Here is a 19,469-nt window from a genome sequence, read left to right as displayed (position 1 = left end):
CCACGCTAAATTGCCCATTATGTCCAGGGATGTGTAACTTAAGAGGATTAGCCATGGGAAATGCAGGGTTACAGGGATAAGGTAGGGGATGCTCTTCGGAAAGTCAGTGTGGACTTGTTGGGCAGAATGGCCTGTTTCCACACTGTAGGGGTTCTATTCTTCTATTGGAAAATTGTTCACTTAGTTAATTAGACCACTTGAATTTAAAAGTGGTAACGTGGTAATGGGTCCTGATCTGAAATGTCAACTTTCCTACTCCTCTGGTTGTTCCTCCAGCTCCATACTGCGTTATCTCTGACTCCATCATCAGCAGTTCTTGCTATCTCACAGCTAATTGTGTGCTAGGTGGGGTCTGAAATTCACCCATGTGTTGGATGCAGCTTGATTTTGGACACTTGGCCTTAAGTGTATTGATGCTTACTTGTATTTGGATTGGCTGAGTGATGGGTATTTGTGCCATAGGCGTTGCTGCTGTGGCAGAGATGGTGGCTCCTGTGGTATTATGCTGCTGATTTGCTGAGTGTTGAACTGCAGCAGCCAGTAGCTGGGCCTGTGCTTGCTGGAGCAACAACTGTTGCTGCGCTGTTGTCAATGTTAGCTGTAGAAACAAAAGTCAGATAAATGCAAAGTATTTCTTCTAAAGTAGTTATTATCACGTGTATTTGCTTTGTTAAGATGTAATACAAATCCTCAAATTGCTTTTTAACTGCTCAATATTGCAGAAATGATCTTGTTTCAATTACTATATAATATACTATATGAATATAATTCACCAATTCACCCCTAAAGCTTAAGCAAACAATAAACGTAAAGACGACCCAGACTTCCCAGACAGGATTTTACAGTGTACGGTCAACGTTAGCCATCACTATTGCTCTGAATTGGACGACTACCTCAGGATTTAGCACAAGCACAATTTAATCCGAATGTTGCAGTCTGTCTCCATAATTGGTTGCACTGTAGATTCAACCTAAAGCCAGCAATCAGTTAGATTTGTTAATGTGGCAAGGATTTCTCTTTTAATGCTCTTACATCACCATCACAAACTTCATCAGCAGAGCAGTTGCGTCTTGATTCACCGGGTGTAACAAGGTTTTTAAAATGCCAAACTGAATAATTACAACTGCCGGAAAGTAGATCTGGCTCTTTAAAAAGGTGCTTTGAGAGTGGTTAAATATTACCATTTTATAGAAATTTTATATTTTTTGATTTTGTCACAATATTTCAGTATCTTGACCAGGGTGCTTGCCCGACTCCCTTCATTTTATTCTGGGCAAAGTTTAAAAACAAAAGATTTGAGTTTAGAGCTTTTCATTTCTTGGTTGGTTGGTTATGAAAATTTTTCAATATGACTGGCTGATTTGATAATTTGATGCCTTTGCTGCAACACACACTGGGAACCCTGATTCAACAGTGCTACAATCAAAAACATCTTAGCTCTTGCCCCAGAGATTGTGCAACCTCTCTCAAAAAGATTTTCTTCAAGGTCAGTGGTGAGTATCCTTACTTTGTCACTGGCTAAAAAATATAAACCTTTATTTTACTGTTGATGACAAATCCCAACATATACATTTTCTTGAAAAGTGAATGTTGAATTCCAACAAAGCAGAAAAACAGTAATAAAATATAAATTAACCAAAATATTCCTCAGACAAAACAAACTTAGTTTGATAATTCAGCTTCTCTTGTTAGTTAATTCACATTTGTCCATATATTACTGTTATCTCAGTTTAAATTTGGATAATTAAAGAACACCATTAAAGTTACACTATAACGCTTGTGTCTCTCTGTAACTTCTTTGCAAATTGGTTCCTCTTCATCCTACCCACTAATTGACGGCCTATTTGGTATATTAAGCGATGTTATTGTACTTCTCATGTTCCTCAGATCCAGCAAAATAGATGCTGTCCCTGACTCCGCTTTCTCCAGGGCTTCCAATGCTCTCCTTAATCAATACTGCCACCCCTTCTCCTTTGCATCCTCTCCTGTCTTGTCTGAATACCCAATATCCAGGAATATTTAACGCTCAAATTTTTTTTGTTCTTGAGCCAGGTTTCCAATATAGTCAAAACATCCTATTTCTGTAAAGCATACACTTTGTGTATATACAAACATGCTCAGTAACTCTGATTTGGATATTATTGCTTTTACTCTGATTTTGACTCAGACTATTGGCTTACTATTCTGTACAGATGTGCTCAGTATCTTACCCAGCACTTTGTACACTTTGGTATTTCTCTCTGATATGATCTCATGGTTCTTGCCAAGTTAGTTTAAATCTTCCAACAGTAGTTTGTTTCAATTTGGACTATCACCTCTGGGTATTAACACCTCATCCACCCAGTTCCCAGTACCCAGTAACTGCTCAGTGACATCCCTGACTCTGACACCAGAGAGGCATCATGCCATCTGGGATTAATGCTTACAGCCACAGAAAAGTGTCTCTGTTCCCCTAACTACCAAATCGTGAACCAATGTTGCTCTTCCAAACCTCCCGGTACCCTACTGTGAAGGTGAATAACTGAATTTGGCTATGTCTGCACTCTCTACACGAACCATCACTCTCATCAGGTATTCAGGATTCAATACTGACTTAATATTATATTTGTTTAACATCTCTGCCATTTCATTATTCCCTTTATTATTTCTCATTTCTCCATCTAAAAAAAAAGACTCTGGTTTACGTTTGTTACTGTTTCATTTTGCAATTTGTAGAAATACTTGCAATCAGCTTTCATACTTCTGACTTGCTTAATGTAATTCTACTTTCTCTTTCACCATCAAAATTCTGGTCACCTTTTGCAGGTAACTACAACACTCTCAATTCTCAGGCTTACCCACCATGTTGGAATACAATATTTTAAATATATTGATACACTTCTGGAGCAGATGGGCCTCCTGCTCCAAAGATAGGTACATTACCATTGCACCCTAAGAATCCTTGGGAATATTATACGTTGTTGTTTCAATCTAATATTATTCTTAATCTTGTTAATTAGCCAGGGATGGATCTCCTTCCCGTGAAGTTTTCAACTGAATGCTTACAATTATGACATTTTTAAGTGTTTGCTATTACTCATTTGCAGGTATGTCTTTTATTTGAATTTCTGTCTGCCTTAGCCAATTCATCTCTCTGCCGTTAAGTATATTTTAAGTTCCATACTCCAAATTTGGACCTTTGTACAGCACTCTGGAAGTCAAGTGAAATTCTATTAGATTTCCTGGGGGTTGATTTCCCGTGAGATTACCAATTCTATTTGGTGACACAAAACAATACAGAAAGTAAATCTTCCTTGGTTGGTTCTGCAAAATATGCCCCTAGATGACAGACTCAAATAGAAGCCAGGAACTCACCTTCCCATTTACCTTTATGAATTTGATCCGTCTAGATGAAAATTTCCACAATTATTGTATTACCTTTAGTACAAACTTCTGTTATTTCCTGATTAGTACGCTGTGCAACACTGTAACTTCAGGTAGGACACCTAGAAACAGCTCCCAACAACTTTTACTGACCTCTGTTACTTGCCCACCAATGGCAATTTTAAATTCTCACAGCATGGCAACCAGACCGCACAGTTCTCCAGCTGTGGACAAACCAAAGTTCTGTACAGCTTTAGCATAACCCCCCTGCCCTTATAATCCAAGTAACGATTCATACAAGTGTGTCCCTTATACCTTAAAAACCTCATTAAACTGTGTTGCTACCTTCAGGGATCTGTGAACAAACATCCCTCTGTTCCTCTGAGCCTCCCAGTATCCTGCCTTCCATCAAGTACTCCCTTTGTCTCATTACTTCTTCCAAAGTGCATCATCTCACACTGTTCAAGGTTAAATTCTATCTGGCAAAGATGTGACCATCTGAAAACCCATCTGTAGCTTCCCTTAACCTAAGATTTTCTTTGTTCCTATTAACCAACTGACCAATCTTTCTGTCACTTGTAAACTTAGTTATCATCTTCCCCTCCTCCCAACTCTCAATTATATTGTTTATATACATCACAAACAGCACTCTACTGGACACTGGCTTCCAGACTTCTACACAAACAAGCATTCTACAAGCACCTTCTGTCTCCTGCCAATAAGTCAATTGTGGATCCAACTTTCCAAGTTACCCTGGATTCCAAATGTTTTTACCTTCTTCACCAATCTCTTATGTGGGACCTTGTCAAAGGTTTTGCTGAAATCTATATAAATCGCATCAACTGCACTAATCTCATCTATGCACATGATCACATCCTGAAAAACCTTTCTCCCCACCATCCTCAACAAAGATGAGCTGAAATCCCTGCGTAGACCTTGTCTCCCAAAGTGGGGATTAATTCTCTCCTTCAGAATTTCCTCCAATAGTTTCCCAACTGACAATGTCAGACTCATTGGTCTGTAATTCCCTGGTTTATATCTACCACTCTTCTCAAAAAGTGAAGCTACCTCAGCTGTTCTCCAGGCCTCTGGTACCTTTCCTGTGGCCAGAGGCAAGTTAAAAATTTTGGTCCTACTTCACCTCCTACTATCATCTGGGATACAATTCATCCACACCTGGGTTTTTTCTTTCCACTTTTAAGCCTCCTATACCTTCTCACTCCCTATGTTGAACTGCCCAAGAACATCACAATCGCTCTTCCTGAATTGTGTACCTACATCTCCTCCTGAGTGAAGACATACGGGAAATACAGGGGGGTTTCGAATGACGAATGTACATATGTATGAATTTGATCACATATAGTGGTGTAGTTTTGAAGATTCGACGTACAAATATTTCCTGTACTTATGAACAGCTCCATTATATTGTCCTGTATTGTGTTCTGAATTGCATACAAATCAATTTGCAAACAGATTCCACAACACCCTGCATTGACCTCTGGTTCCATACACAGTTTCCCCTTGATCTCTACTGGTCCCTACTCTTTCCCTGGTTATCCTCTTCCACTTAACATACTTACAGACGACTTGCGTTTTTCCTTAATGCTTTTCATGCCCTGCTTTGCCCTCCTAATTACTTTCTACACTTCACAAAACTCTCCATTATCTTTACCCAAAACATTACACCTCTCTGTGACCTTGACCTTCCCCTTTAAACTTATAAATTTCTTCCTATTTGAACCCTTCTTCCCAATTTTGTTTTTACCAGTTAGGAATAGTGGGCAGAAGTAGCCCCTCTAATGTTTTTTGCCTTTCAATAAAAGTATGGCTGAGATGTTCCTTAACTACTTATACCTGCCTTTACTCCATTATCTATGAATACCTACAAATAAAAATAAGTCTTGCATCTAAAATTAACAACTGATCTAGCTTCAACTTCCAAAATTTGAAGAGAGACTTCTGCTTCTGATTCTGATTTGTAAAACTAGGTCCCTAGTCCTAGACTTTCCAATCAACTAAAATAATTTCTCTCCAATCATTCCTAAACATATCCCTTTACAACATGAAAACTTTAATCAAATCACCTCTTAACTTTTAAATTCCATGCAATACAATACAGTTTATGGCAACTCCTTCTATAATTTTATTTTTGCGTACATATATCATTCTAATAAAATACAAAACACTGTAGATGCTGGAAATCTGAAACAAACACAGAGAATGTTGAAACAACTCATTTATCTGGCAGATCTGTGGACATAGAAACAGAGTTAATATTTCAAGTCTGGTAAAACTCTTCCTCAGAACACTTCAGAGAAAGTATATTAGCCAGCATTACTTTATCTTTTTTGAGTATTTGATTATTAGTTCCCAATGTTACTTAGTCCTTGTCCAATACTCCCACTGCTGACATCACAGCTAATTAAGTTGCAATTCCTGTCCACTTATACAACTTACATCCAGTTCAGATTTCTGATTTTAAGAGTCTTCCCTATCCCCAGTATCACAAGCATAATTAAATTCATGCAGTAAATATACAAAAACTTGAGCAGTTAAAACAAAACACAGCAAAGTAGAGAGATTTAGGCTACATGTTACGTGGTGGACAAGGTATCTAACGAAGACATATGTGGAAGGAATATAATAGCATAAAGCAGTGGCAGGTGAAAGGGAAAAGGGAGAGATGAAAGAGACAGATCACAAAAGTGGCAGGGGGAAGGAGAGGAGCCATAAGTGATTTGATATTTTTATGGATTTTAAACTTGACCTTACTTGGTAAGGGCTTTCACATACCCCAGTGATCTGCCCGCCAGCAAGCATAAGCTGCGTCTGTGGAAGGGTGGTCTGTAAAGATGGTTGCAGCGAAGGCTGGGTTGTCGTTTGCTGGGAAGTAGAATCCCCTGTTTCTTCACTTTTTACCTTAAAACCACCAAGCAGAACTGATTAGTCACTATATCAATAATTAATAATGGAAATCAAAATTCTATCTTAGCAAAATGACTGAATGTAAACATCCAGTATAGTGGAATTGGAAATTGCGTACTGCTGTTTTCAAATGCAGCATTGGCAACTAATATTGCCGGGCACTGTGTACAAAGCATATACTTAAACCAGTTTCAAATGCTTCTCCTCAAAATCCCTTAGCATCAAGGGTTTTCTAATGAAAATGCAAGAACTGGCAAATTCTTTAGTGTTTAAATGTTTTGAAGTTAATGCCTTTTTTAATAGCACAAAGGCAATTTACAATTTTTTTCGAATTTATATTTCACCCAGTAAAATGAAATATGAATAACATGCACCTCTGGCATTGATTGCCAAGTTACAACCAGGCTGTGGGAACAAGTACAACAGAAAGCATATAAAGAAATGATCTAGAAAGAAATATGTTTAGGAACAATGGCAGACATAAAAAAAATAAAGATTCAAAGACATACAAGTTATGTTTGGACCCAATAATAAGTTATAAAAAGACAAGGTAGGACCATAGAAACTTGGACCAGAAGCAGTTTCTTATGCATCTTTACAGCTATACCATCAGACCTTGACTGGGCCCTAGATCTCCTGGCCTACTGTCTTAAAGGAGTGGCATGCAAACCCAACCACAATATCCCAGTGAGGGAAGAGGAATCTAGGATCAGGAAAACTGATCATGGTTATCCAAGGGAATTATGGGTATCTTAAACTGAATGAAAAACACAGGCAATGTGGCAAAGGGTTAATGACAAACCAGAGGACTGGGAAACTTTAAGAAGCCAACAAATGATGACCAAAAAAGTGATATATTAAAATAAACTTTGAGGCCAAATTAGCAAGCAATTTTGAACAAGACAGTAGGAATTTCTTCAACATGTATAAAAAACATAGACAGGCCAAAGTGAACACAAGACACCTTAGAGAATGAAGCTGAGGTATAATAGTGCGGAACCAAAAAAAGAGTCAAGGGAGTGAAATTAAAGACTTTGCATCAGTCTTTCAGTGAAGGACATTAACAGCATACCAAAAATAGTTTATCATTAAGGATGTGGAGTAATTTGGGGGAGGAAATAAACCTAACAACTATTACAAGACAAAAAAAATCCCAGGATAAATAAAGGCTGATAATTCCCCTGGACTTTTTCGGGTGCATCATCGGACACTCAAGGATGAAGTTACAGTGATAGTAGAACCATTACTTGTGATCTCAAAAGAATCTTCACATTTTGAAAAAGTCACAAAGGACTGGAAAACTGTCAACATAAAAACATTTTTCAAAAGGGAAAGAGAGGGGAAAAAAAACAGGTAAATGAAGGCAAGTACGCTTAACATTTGTTATTAGAAAAGTATTAGAGTCTATTATACATGACATCATAGCAGACCATTTAGAAACACATTATCCAATCAGGTAGAATCACCATGGCTTTACAAAGGAGAAATAATGCTGGATAAATGTATTATAATTCTTTGAGAAAGTAACAGGCAGCACAGATAAATGGGAACATTTTGCAATATTTGTGAATTTCCAAAAAGCATCTGCTAAATACTACACACAAGTCTACTTGATAAGGTAAGAGGTCCTATGTTTGGGGAAGTATATTAGCATGGATTGAGGATTGGCTAATTAATAAAGGACACAGTTGGGATAAGGAGGGCATTTTCAGGATGGCAACCTGTAACTCATGGAATGTCACAGAGATCAGAGCTGCGGCCACAATTATTTAAAACATATTAATTACTCAGTTGACAGAAATGAATTCTCAATCATCAAGCTTTCGGGTGACAAAAAATAGGTGGAAAAGCAATGATATGGATGACATAAAGAGCTACAGAGGGATATAGACAGGTAATGCAAGTAGGCGTACAATTAGAAAGTATGACATGGGGTAATGTAAGGTGATGCACTTTGCAGAAAAATCAGAAGACCCGAATATTCACTAAATTAAGGCTGCAGAAAGCAGAACTGAAGCATTTGGGAGTCCGTGTGTATGAACACAAATATCTATCACCCAAGTACAGTGGATAAGAGAGAATTGAAAAGGACAGTTGGCCTTTATTTCAAAGGGAATAGAATTTTAAAAAGGGAGGTCTTCCTTACACTGTATAAGGCACTAATCAGTCCACAAATGAACTACTGTGAACAGTTTTGGTCCCCTTTCCTGAAGAAATGGGTATTGGAAGCAGTTCAACGAAGGTTCGTTGGGCTGATCCTGGGTATAGAAGAACTAACTTATGAGAAGTCCAGTTGCTTGGGCTTATACTTATTGGAGTTTAGAAGAATGAGAGGAGACCTCATTGAATCTTAGACGGCTTGACAGAATTAGCACGGAAAGGTCATTTCCCTTTGTGGGAGAGTCTGGGAATCAGTAGACATAATCTCAGAGAAAAGGAAAGAGATGAGGAGAATTTTTTTCTTCACAGAGTAGTCAACCCATGAACTCTTTATTGCCATGGATACAAACTGAGCCCTATCCAAATGTTCCCCAGAGGGCAACTTGCACATACCAGGTATTAGTCTGGCAAACAGTCCCTGAACTTCTTCCAATGCGTTTGCAAGATTCCTTAAATAAGCTGACAAATACTGTACACAGGATTCCAGATATGGTCCTTCTTGTGTCCTGTATAACTGCCCCGTAAAATCCTTCCTTCTGTATTCAATTCCTTTTTTAATAATGGTAACATTCGATGAGCTTTAAGTACTTGTTGTACCAGCAGAATGGCAAAATGACAGAAGTATCACGGAGAAATTGTGGGATTAGAAATTCAGATTGAAGTTGACTATGACATTGATATTGGGGACAGTGGTTAGCCATAGGAAATGGAGTTGCTGCCAAAGGTATGAGATGATTGTTGACTTTTATCTTCTACATGTTTGATTAGAGAAAACTGCAGCACAAAGACTGGATGCAGGGAAAGAAGGCGGTGGATAAGAAGAAAGAGAAGGGTTAGAACTTGGGTACTGGGCAACTGTCTCTAAGATCAGAGGAGTTAAAGGAATATTTCTAAAAGAAGGCAATGGTAGCAGAGAGTACAGGACCCAAGAAGGTACCATTTATTATGGTTGTTAGCATACCTACAAAAGACGGAAGCTAGTTAGTTTGCATTTTTCATTAGAATGTAGTCAAGAGAAAGAGCTGTATATCATCAAGACAATTAACTTGGCGATGGCATGAGGATGGGTGAGGGTAGTGGGAGCATGGGCAAAGTATAACTGGATGAAAAAATGAAGGAAGGCAGCAAAGGCAGGTGACTAGATGGTTTCAGCCAGTGACAAAAAAAATCCACAAATTCCTCACAATTGCTGTGAGAAGTGAGTGCACAGAAAAGGGGAAGACATTTGTCCAACAAGTTTGGGATATTGAAAAAAGGTCCGGGTTATTATTGTTGTATGCAGTGATCCAGGAGTAGTGCACTGTTTGGGAAGATAGTGCATATGGTGCATCCAGAGCTAAAGATCAATGACAAAGCTATCTGTCCCCCATGTTTCATCCCTCAGACTTGAGGGGGTAAGGACTATGTGTCAAGCAGTCTTTCAATATCAGGTGCATTCAATCAGAATTGAGATTTTAATGTTCCAAAACCTATTTTCTTGAGTCCTGAACCACAAGCTTCTGCTGAAATTCCTGACAACTAACAATTCACATAAAAGTTTGGGGGAGAATTTTTAGCATTTGCTATCTGGACAAGTTAAAAAGAATTCATATAAGAATAAAACATTATTCCGTACTGTCGCACATTAAGTGAAACAGCTTTGCTAAAAACTGATTTACACAAGCTCAACAGCACCACCATCGAATATATTTTGGTACTGACAAGAGTTCCTAAATTTGTGAACATTATCCAAACTTATGTAATTTTATTGGTAGAAAATACATTTATCACAGTCTAGCTCATGTGAAACCCAATCACTCCATAATCTTATACAAATATGATCATTAATCTCAAGCAACTTTCCACCCATTCTCAAGCATAGCCAATTATGCCATGAGCTGCAGCTGTTTGAGAAAGTAACTTGTCACCACGTTCCCCTGCACCATTAGGGATAGGCGATAAATGCTGGCCTAGCCAGCAACTTCACATCCCAGGAATAAATCAAAAATACAACTGGGAGATTCAGGTTTTACTCCTGCTATAATTTGTTTTGCCGTACAAACCCAAAGTGATTTACAGAAAGCTGTTCAACAAATCATGTCTGCCTTGTTCAACGAAGAATCATTCAGCCTAATTTTGGGTTCATAGCTTTATAGATTAGGACACTTTTAGATGTTATGAAAGGTTCTGTCCTTACTACCTTCAAAGGCAGTGAGTTCCAGATCTCCATAGCCCCGAGTGAAAATTTCTCCTCAGATCCCAAGTATTCTACCAAATTTCTACCCTAAATCCATACTGTTATGACAGATTCCTCAACCTAGGGAAAAGGGCCTTACTATCGTGCATATCGTGGATGTTTTAATTATATTCACTTCTAATACATATTTCACAGCCTTCTCTGTTCCAAAGAAATCAATCCAGGTCCAGAAATACCCTAGAAATCTCTGCTCTAACTTCTTTATTGCAAACATGCTGAATCATCACAGACTCCTTACAGTGTGGAAGCAGGCCATTTGGCCCATCGAGTCAATGCTAACCCTCCAAACAGCATCCCACCCGTTCCCACCACATTCCTGTGATCCTGCATTTCCCATTGCCAATCCACCTAGACTGCACGTCTTTGGTGTGTGGGCGCAAACCAGTGCACCTGACGGAAACTCCTGCAGAGGTAGAACGTGCGAACTCCACACAGCCTTTCCTATGATGCTGTAACAAGATCTAAACCTAGTATTCCAGCAGTAGCCTATGCTTTATGTGGTTCTAGCATAACATCTGAGTTCCTACATTTTATGAGTTGGCTAATAAAGTCAAGTATTCCATATATCGCCTCAATCAGCATTTACTCATCAAGGCACTTTCAGGGATCCTGTGTTCCTTATAGTCTCAGTATCCTATGATATGTTGGACATTTCCTTACTTTGTTAGCCTTCCCCAAAAGGAACTTTACCTTCACATTTCTCTGGAATTCCATTTGCTGTCATTTGCTAACTTGTCTGTTGATGCATTCCTACATTTACACCTCCTTCCTCATTAGTATCCAGTAGCTGAGTTTTATATCCCCTATGTTACATCTCCTGCATTCAAGATATATACCACAAGAAGTATGCAATCTGCCATTTAGCTCTGTGCAATGCCACAACCTTACCATTTAAAAAAAGCACTGATCAACCATCATCTTTTGCTTCCTGACTTTTACATTTTTTCAATGTACTTTTTTACACTAATGTATATATAGACATTTACACAATAGGAGGCAACCATTTGGCCCAACACATCCATGCTGGTCAACTAATCACACATAGCCCTGGAGGCTGTGGCAAGGCAAGTAAATATCTAAACACTGCTTGAAAGCTCTAAGAGTTTATGAGTCAACCACTCTTTAAGGCAGTGAATTCCCACTACCCTCTAGGTGAATAAGATCCTCCTCAACTTCTCTCTTAGCCTTCAACCTTTTACTTTAAATGTATACTTCCTGATTATTGAGCCCTCCACTCACAGAATCATAGAGACGTACAACACAGAAACAGACCCTTTGATCCAAATCATCCATGCCAACTAGATATCCTAATGAAATCTAGTCCCATTTGCCAGTACTTGGCCCATGTACCTCCAAACCCTTTCTGTTCATGCACCTATTCTGATATTACTTAAATGTTGTAACTGTACCAGTCTCCACCACTTCCTCCAGCAACTCACTCTGCATATGCACCACCCTCTGCATGAAAAAAGTTGACACTTAGGTCCCTTTTAAATCTTTCCCCTCTCACCTTAAACCTATACCCTCTAGTTTTGGACTTGCCCACCCTGGGGAAAAGATCTTGTCAATTTACCCTATCCTTGCCCCCTCGTGATTTTACAAACTTCTGTAAGGTCACTTCTCAGCCTCCAATGCTCCAGGGAAAATAGCCCCAAGACTATTCAGCTTTTCCCTGTAGCTTAAACCTTCAAATGCTGGCAACATTCTTGTATATCTTTTTTGAACCCTTTCAAGTTAGACAACATCCTTCCTATAGCAGGGAAATCAGAATTGCACATAATACTCAAAAGTGGCCTAACCAATGTTCTGCACATCTGCAACATGACATCCCAACTCCTGTATTCAATGCAATGACCAGTAAAGGCAGGCATACGAAATGCCTTCTTCACTATCCTATCTACCTGTCAGTCCACTTTCAAGGAACTATAAGCCAGCATTCCAAGATCTCTTTGTTCAGCAACACTTCCCAGGGCCTTATCTTCAAATCATCATGGTTTCATCATGGGGCGGTCAAGCATGACAAATCTGTTAGAATTTTCTGGGGAAGTAACAAGCAGGTTAGACCTAGGAGATCCAATGGATGTTATCCACTTGAACTTCCAGAGGGCGTTTGACAAGGTGCTGCATTGGTGGCTGCTGAATAAGATAAGAGCCCATGGTGTCAGAGGCAAGGTAGTAGCATGGATAGAAGATTGGCTCTCTGGCAGAAAGCAGAGAGTAGGAATAAAGGGTCCTTCTCAGGATTTTTTTTCTTTATTCGTTCATGGGATGAGGGCATCGTTGGCTCTGTAGCATTTATAGGCAGTTAAGAGTCAACCACATTGAATATAGAATCCCTACAGTGTGGAAACAGGCCACTCGGCCCAACAAGTCCACACTGCCCCTCTGAAGAGCATCCCACTCACTCATTCCTCAATCCTTTCCCTGCTACCCAGAATTTCCCATGGCTAATCCACCTAATTTTCACACCCCTGGATGCTACGGGCAATTTAGCCTGGCCAATCCATCGACCCTGCACATCTTTGGACTGCGGGAGGAAACCTGAGCACCCAGAGGAAATCCATGCAGACATAGAACATAGAACAATACAGTGCAGAACAGGCCCTTCAGCCCTCGATGTTGCACTGACCTGTGAACTAATCTAAGCCCATCCCCCACACTATCTCATCATCACCCATCTGCTTATCCAAAGACCGTTTAAATGTCCCTGACGTGGAGGCAAATGCAATGTTAGCATTCATTTCAAGAGGACTAGAACACAGCAGCAGAAACGTACTGCTGAGGCTGTGTAACAGAGTGGGAAGAATGTGCAAACTCCACACAGACAGTCGCCTGAGGGTGGAATCAAACCCATGTCCGAGGCGCTATGAGGCAACAGCGCTAACCACTGAGCCACCATGCCACCCTGGTGGCAAATGTCATTGCTGTAGGTTTGGAGTCACGTGTAGGCCAGACCAGGTAAGGATGACAGTTTCCTTCCCTAAAGGGCATTAGTGAACCAGATGGGTTCTTCCCGATAATCAACAATGGATTCACAGTCATCATTAGATGACTCTGCCTTGGTGGGATTCGAGCCCAGGTCCCCAGAACGTTATCTGGGTCTCTGGATTAGCAATCCAGCGATAATATCCTCAGGTCATTGCTTCTCCCTGAAGCCAGTGATTAGTGGTGTTCCTGAAGGGTCAATGTTAGGACCACAACTTTTCATTAATAAAATAGATGAATGAACTGAGGGTATTCTGGCTAAGTCTGCAGATGACACAAAGATAGGGGGAGGGACAGGTAGCACTGAGGCAGTGGGAAAGGCTCCAGGGGATTTAAATAGGTTTGGAGAGTGGGCAAAGAAGTGGCAGATGGAATATAGCATGTGCAGGTGTGATGCCACGTGCTTTGATTGGAACAATAGAGGCATAGACTAATTTCAGAAAACTGAAGTGCAAAGGGACTTGGACATCCTAGTCCTGGATCCTCTTAAGGTAAACTTGCAGGTTGAATTGGTAGTTAGGAAGGCATATATAATGTTGGCCTTTATTTCCAAGAGGAAGAGTATATGAAAGCAGGGTTGTACTTCTGAGGCTTTATAAGGCTCTGGTCAGAGCACATTTAGAATATTGAGTGCAGCTTTGGATCCCATACCTCAGGAAGGATATACTAGCACTGGAGTGGGTCCAGAGCAAGTTCATGAGAATGATCACAGGAACGAAAGGTTTAACATATGACAAATGTTTGAGGAGTCTGGGTCTATATTCAATGGCGTTTTCAAGGGGAATTTAAATGAAACTTACAGAATACCGAACAGCTGAGACAGAGGCTACATTGGGAAGAACCTGAGGACACAGCCTTGGAGATGAGGAGAAACTTCTTCAGCAAAGAGTGGTGAATCTAGGGAATTCATTATCATAGCAGGCTGTGGAGGCTAGGTCATTGAATATATTTAAGACAGCGATAGATGGGTTCCCAAACACAAAGGGGTCAAAGGTTACAGACAGAAAGTGGGAGAATAGAGTTGAGAAACCATCAGTCAATGACACAGCAGACTCAATGGGCCAAAAAGCCTAATTTCTGCTCTTATGGCTTATGGTCTCATTAAGTGTGTGAGTCCTGCCCTGACTTGCCTTTCCAAAATGCAGTACCTCACATTTATCTAAATAAAGTTCCATCTGCCACTCCTCGGCCTATTGGCCAACAAAGGTCCTGTTGTACTCTGAGGTAATCTTCTTAGCTGCCCACCACACCACCAATTTTGGTGTCATCTACAAACTTACTAACCAAGCCTCCTATGTTCCCACCCAAATCATTTATAGAAATGATAAAAAGCAGTGGACACAGCACCAATCCTTGTTGAATGCCTTACTGAAGTCCATATAGATCACGTCCACTGTTGCTCTGCCCACATCAATCTTGTCTTTGCTAATTCATCAAAAAACTCAATTAAGTTAGTGAAACACGATTTCCCATGCACTAAGCCATGCTAACTATCCCTAATCAATTCTTACCTTTCCAAATACATGTAGCTTCTGTCCCTCAGGATTCCCTCCAACAACTCACCCCAGTCTAAAAAGGTTCGAGTAGATTTGTAGCTAGGATTGTGGATGCTGTGGTTGGTTCACTCACTGAGCTGGTTCGTTAGTTCGCAGACATTTTATTCCCCTCCTAAACATCATCAGTGCAGCCTCTGGTGAAGCGCTGTTGTTTTCCCACCCGGTATTTAATCTCTAGGGTTCATTGGATTTGATTACCTCATTTCCAGTTTTCCTTTGCAGTGTATATCGTATCTAATTCAATGTGTTTGTTGATGGCCATCTTGGTGGAGAGCCAGCCCTCTAGGAATCTCCGTGCTTGTCTCTGTTTGGCCTGTCCTAGGATCCCGGTGTTGTCCCAGTCAAACTGGTGGTTTTCCTTATCCGTGTGAATGGGGATGAGTGAGTATTGATCGTATCTTTTTGTTGCTAGTTGGTGTTCATATACTCTTGTGGCCAATTTTCTTCCTGTCTGTCCAATGTAATGTTTGTCGCAGGCCTTGCATGGAATTTTGTATATTATGCTGGTTCTGTCCATAGTGGGTAAGAGGTCTTTGGTTCGAGTTAGCAGATGGCAAAGGGTTGATGTGGGTTTGTGTGCTACTCTGATGCCCAATGGTCGTAGGAATCTTGTGGCCAGTTCAGACATGTTCTTGATGTATGGTAGCATTATGAGTGTGTTACAGAGTGCAGCGTCTTCCTGTGGTTGTTTGTGATAAGCAGTGTCAGATCCAGTTGTTCGGGTAACCACTGTTCTTAAATACTTGGTGGACGTACTTTTTTTACTGTAATTCTGGGCTGCTACAGTGTATTGTTGCTCGTTTAAATAGTGTTTTTCACGCAACTTCATCTGAGAGTGTTAGCGTGGTTATGGTTGAAATTCAGTGCTTGGTCAGTGTGTGTGACTTTTCTATGTACCTTCATCAGGAATTCCCCATTGGCCCTGCGTTCTACCATGATATCCAGGAATGGGAGCTGTTCATTCTTCTCCTCTTCCCTGGTGAATTTGATGCCAGTGACAGTGTTGTCTATTAGTTGGTGCGTCTCCTCTAGTTTGGTCCGTCTGATGATGACGCAAGTGTTGTCCATGGGCCGAATGGATTCAATGCAGTGACTTGCTAATGAGGTGCTTTAGTCTTCATTGTAACTCCTTGGCTAACCTATGTGTTGGTGTGCATGGGAGAGAGACTATGGGTCTGAGGGGTACTTCCAGTTTGTGTATTTTTGGGAGGTGGTGTTTGTCCCTTCTGGTTTCATTTTTAGGGAGTCTGTTTTGTTGATTTGCCCAGTCTGTTTGAGTCTCTCTAGAGCGTTGATTATTTTGTCACCCAGTTGTGGTGTTGGGTCTATTTGCACTTACCAGTATGTGTTCATGTCTGCGCTTTAGTGAGGTAGCCCCATTTGTTTAGTATTACTGTCATATGCCCTTTGTCCGCTGGTAGTATTGAAGTTTTTGTCTTTTTTCAGTCCTTCTGGGCCCTTACCTTCTCCTCACTCTAGCCATGCCCCTCATTCTCTTATACATTGTATCAGGTCCTATCTTATTTTGCTGCTCCAGAGAAACCAAGTCCAACCTTTCCGATCTTTCCTTATTACTCAGACTCTCCAGCTCAGGCAGAATTCTGGTAAATAGAACATAGAACATAGAACATTACAGCACAGTACAGGCCCTTTGGCCCTCGATGTTGTGCTGACCTGTCATACCGATCTCAAGCCCATCTAACCTACACTATTCCATGTACGTCCAAATGCTTATCCAATAACGACTTAAATGTACCTAAAGATGGCGAATCTACTACTGTTGCAGGCAAAGCGTTCCATTCCCTTACTACTCTCTGAGTAAAGAAACTACCTCTGACATCTGTCCTATATCTTTCACTCCTCAATTTCAAGCTATGCCCCCTTGTGCTCGCCATCACCATCCTAGGAAAAAGGCTCTCCCTATCCACCCTATCTAACCCTCTGATTATTTTATATGTCTCAATTAAGTCACCTCTCAACCTTCTTCTCTCTAATGAAAACAGCCTCAAGTCCCTCAGCCTTTCCTCTTAAGACCTTCCCTCCATACCAGGCAACATCCTAATAAATCTCCTCTGCACCCTTTCCAAAGCTTCCACATCCTTCTTATAATGTGGTGACCAGAACTGTACACAATACTCCAAGTGCGGCCGCACCAGAGTTTTGTACAGCTTCACCATTACCTCTTGGTTCCGGAACTCGATCCCTCTATTAATAAAAGCTAAAACACTGTATGCCTTCTTAACAGCCCTGTCAACCTGGGTGGCAACTTTCAAGGATCTGTGTACATGGACACCGAGATCTCTCTGCTCATCTACACTACTAAGAATCTTACCATTAGCCCTGTACTTTACCTTCCAGTTACTCCTACCAAAGTGCATCACCTCACACTTGTCTGCATTAAACTCCATTTGCCACCTCTCAGCCCAGCTCTGCAGCTTATCTATGTCTCTCTGTAACCTACAACATCCTTCGTCACTACCCACAACTCCACCGACCTTAGTGTCATCTGCACATTTACTAACCCATCCTTCTACGCCCTCATCCAGGTCATTTATAAAAATGACTAACAGCAGTGGACCCCAACACCGACCCTTGCGGTACACCATTCGTAACTGGTCTCCAGGATGAACATTTCCCATCAACTACCACCCTCTGTCTCCTTTCAGCAAGCCAATTTCCGATCCAAACTGCTTTATCTCCCACAATTCCATTCCTCCGCATTTTGTACAATAGCCTATTGTGAGGAACCTTATCGACCACCTTGCTGAAATCCATATACACCACATCAACCGGTTTACTCTCATCTACCTGTTTGGTCACCTTCGCAAAGAACTCAATAACGTTTGTGAGGCACGACCTTCCCTTCACAAAACTGTGCTTACTATCCTTAATCAATTTATTCTTTTCTAGATGATTATAAATCCTATCCCTTATAACCTTTTCCAACACTGTACCAACAACTGAGGTAAGGCTCACTGGTCTATAATTACCAGGGTTGTCTCTACTCCCCTTCTTGAACAGGGGAACCACATTTGCTATCCTCCTGTCATCTGGCACTATTCCTGTACACAATGACGAGTTAAAGATCAATGCCAAAGGCTCAGCAATCTCCTCCCTGGCTTCCCAGAGGATCCGAGGATAAATCCCATCTGGCCCAGGGGACTTATCTATCTTCACCCTCTGAAGGATTTCTAATACCTCTTCCTTGTGAACCTCAATCCCACCTAGTCTAGTAGCCTGTATCTCAGTATTCTCCTCGACAACATTGTCGTTTTCTAGAGTGAATACTGTTGAAAAATATTCATTTAGCGCTTCCCCTATCTCATCTGACTCCACACACAACGTACCACTACTATCCTTGATTGGGCCTAATCTTACTTTTGTCATTCTTTTATTCCTTAAATACCTATAGAAAGCCTTAGGGTTTACCCTGATCCTATCCGCCAACAACTTCTCATGTCTCCTCCTGGCTGTTCTGAGCTTTCTCTTTAGGTCTTTCCTGGCTACCATCTCTGCAGATTCTCTGAAGCAATCACAACCTTCCTAAATACGTTGACCAGAAATGCATACATTTCTCCGGTTTGGAAAGTTAGCATTTTCTACAGTTCCACCATAATGTCCAGGTTCCTATATTTGCTGCCTCAGTTAAATAAACACAAGTATCCCACATGACTTCTTAATCACATTAACCACCCACACTGCTATCTTCAAGTAGCTGTGGACAGGCACACCAAGGTCCCCGTGATTTTCAGTACATTCCACAAACCGACCATTAATAGTATATTTCCTCACCTTATTAGTGTTACTTAATTGCAACGACACACACACTTCTCTAGGTTGAATTCCATACGCCACTCCTCTGCCCATGTGATATCCTCATGAAACTAACAGCTATCCTTCTCAGTGATAATGGGAACTGCAGATGCTGGAGAATCCAAAATAACAAAGCGTAAAGCTGGATGAACACAGCAGGCCAAGCAGCAGCTCAGGAGCACAAAAGCTGATGTTTCGGGCCTGGACCCTTCATCATCCAGCTTCACACCCAGCTATCCTTCTCACTAGTTTTCACGTCACCCACGAACTTCTTGATCGTAGCCCCAATATTTAACTTTAACCATTAATGCACAAACAGTTCGGGCCTCAGCCTGAGCCCGACAAAACCTCACTGGGGTCAGATTTCCAGTCACAGAAATATCCCTGTTCTTACTGCCACTCAGCCAATTTTAGATCAACATACCCGCTTA

The 19,469-nt window shown here is 40.8% G+C and overlaps 1 protein-coding gene across 2 annotated transcripts in view; it reads right to left on the bottom strand.

Annotated features, from left to right (window-relative positions):
* The window catches only part of LOC125457297 (POU domain, class 2, transcription factor 1-like), a 382,990-nt gene that overhangs the window by 88,203 nt on the left and 275,318 nt on the right, over nucleotides 1–19,469 (bottom strand). For both annotated transcript variants that reach the window (XM_048541322.2, XM_048541324.2), the window contains 2 exons: nucleotides 6,157–6,282; nucleotides 422–598 (listed from right to left, as the gene is read on the bottom strand). In XM_048541322.2, the coding sequence (XP_048397279.1) occupies nucleotides 422–598; nucleotides 6,157–6,282 (303 nt within the window). The remainder of the gene's footprint in view (nucleotides 1–421; nucleotides 599–6,156; nucleotides 6,283–19,469) is intronic.

This window comes from Stegostoma tigrinum, chromosome 12 (genome assembly GCF_030684315.1).
Source record: "Stegostoma tigrinum isolate sSteTig4 chromosome 12, sSteTig4.hap1, whole genome shotgun sequence".
Taxonomy (NCBI): domain Eukaryota; kingdom Metazoa; phylum Chordata; class Chondrichthyes; order Orectolobiformes; family Stegostomatidae; genus Stegostoma; species Stegostoma tigrinum.
This window is presented reverse-complemented; position numbering and strand designations above follow the sequence as displayed.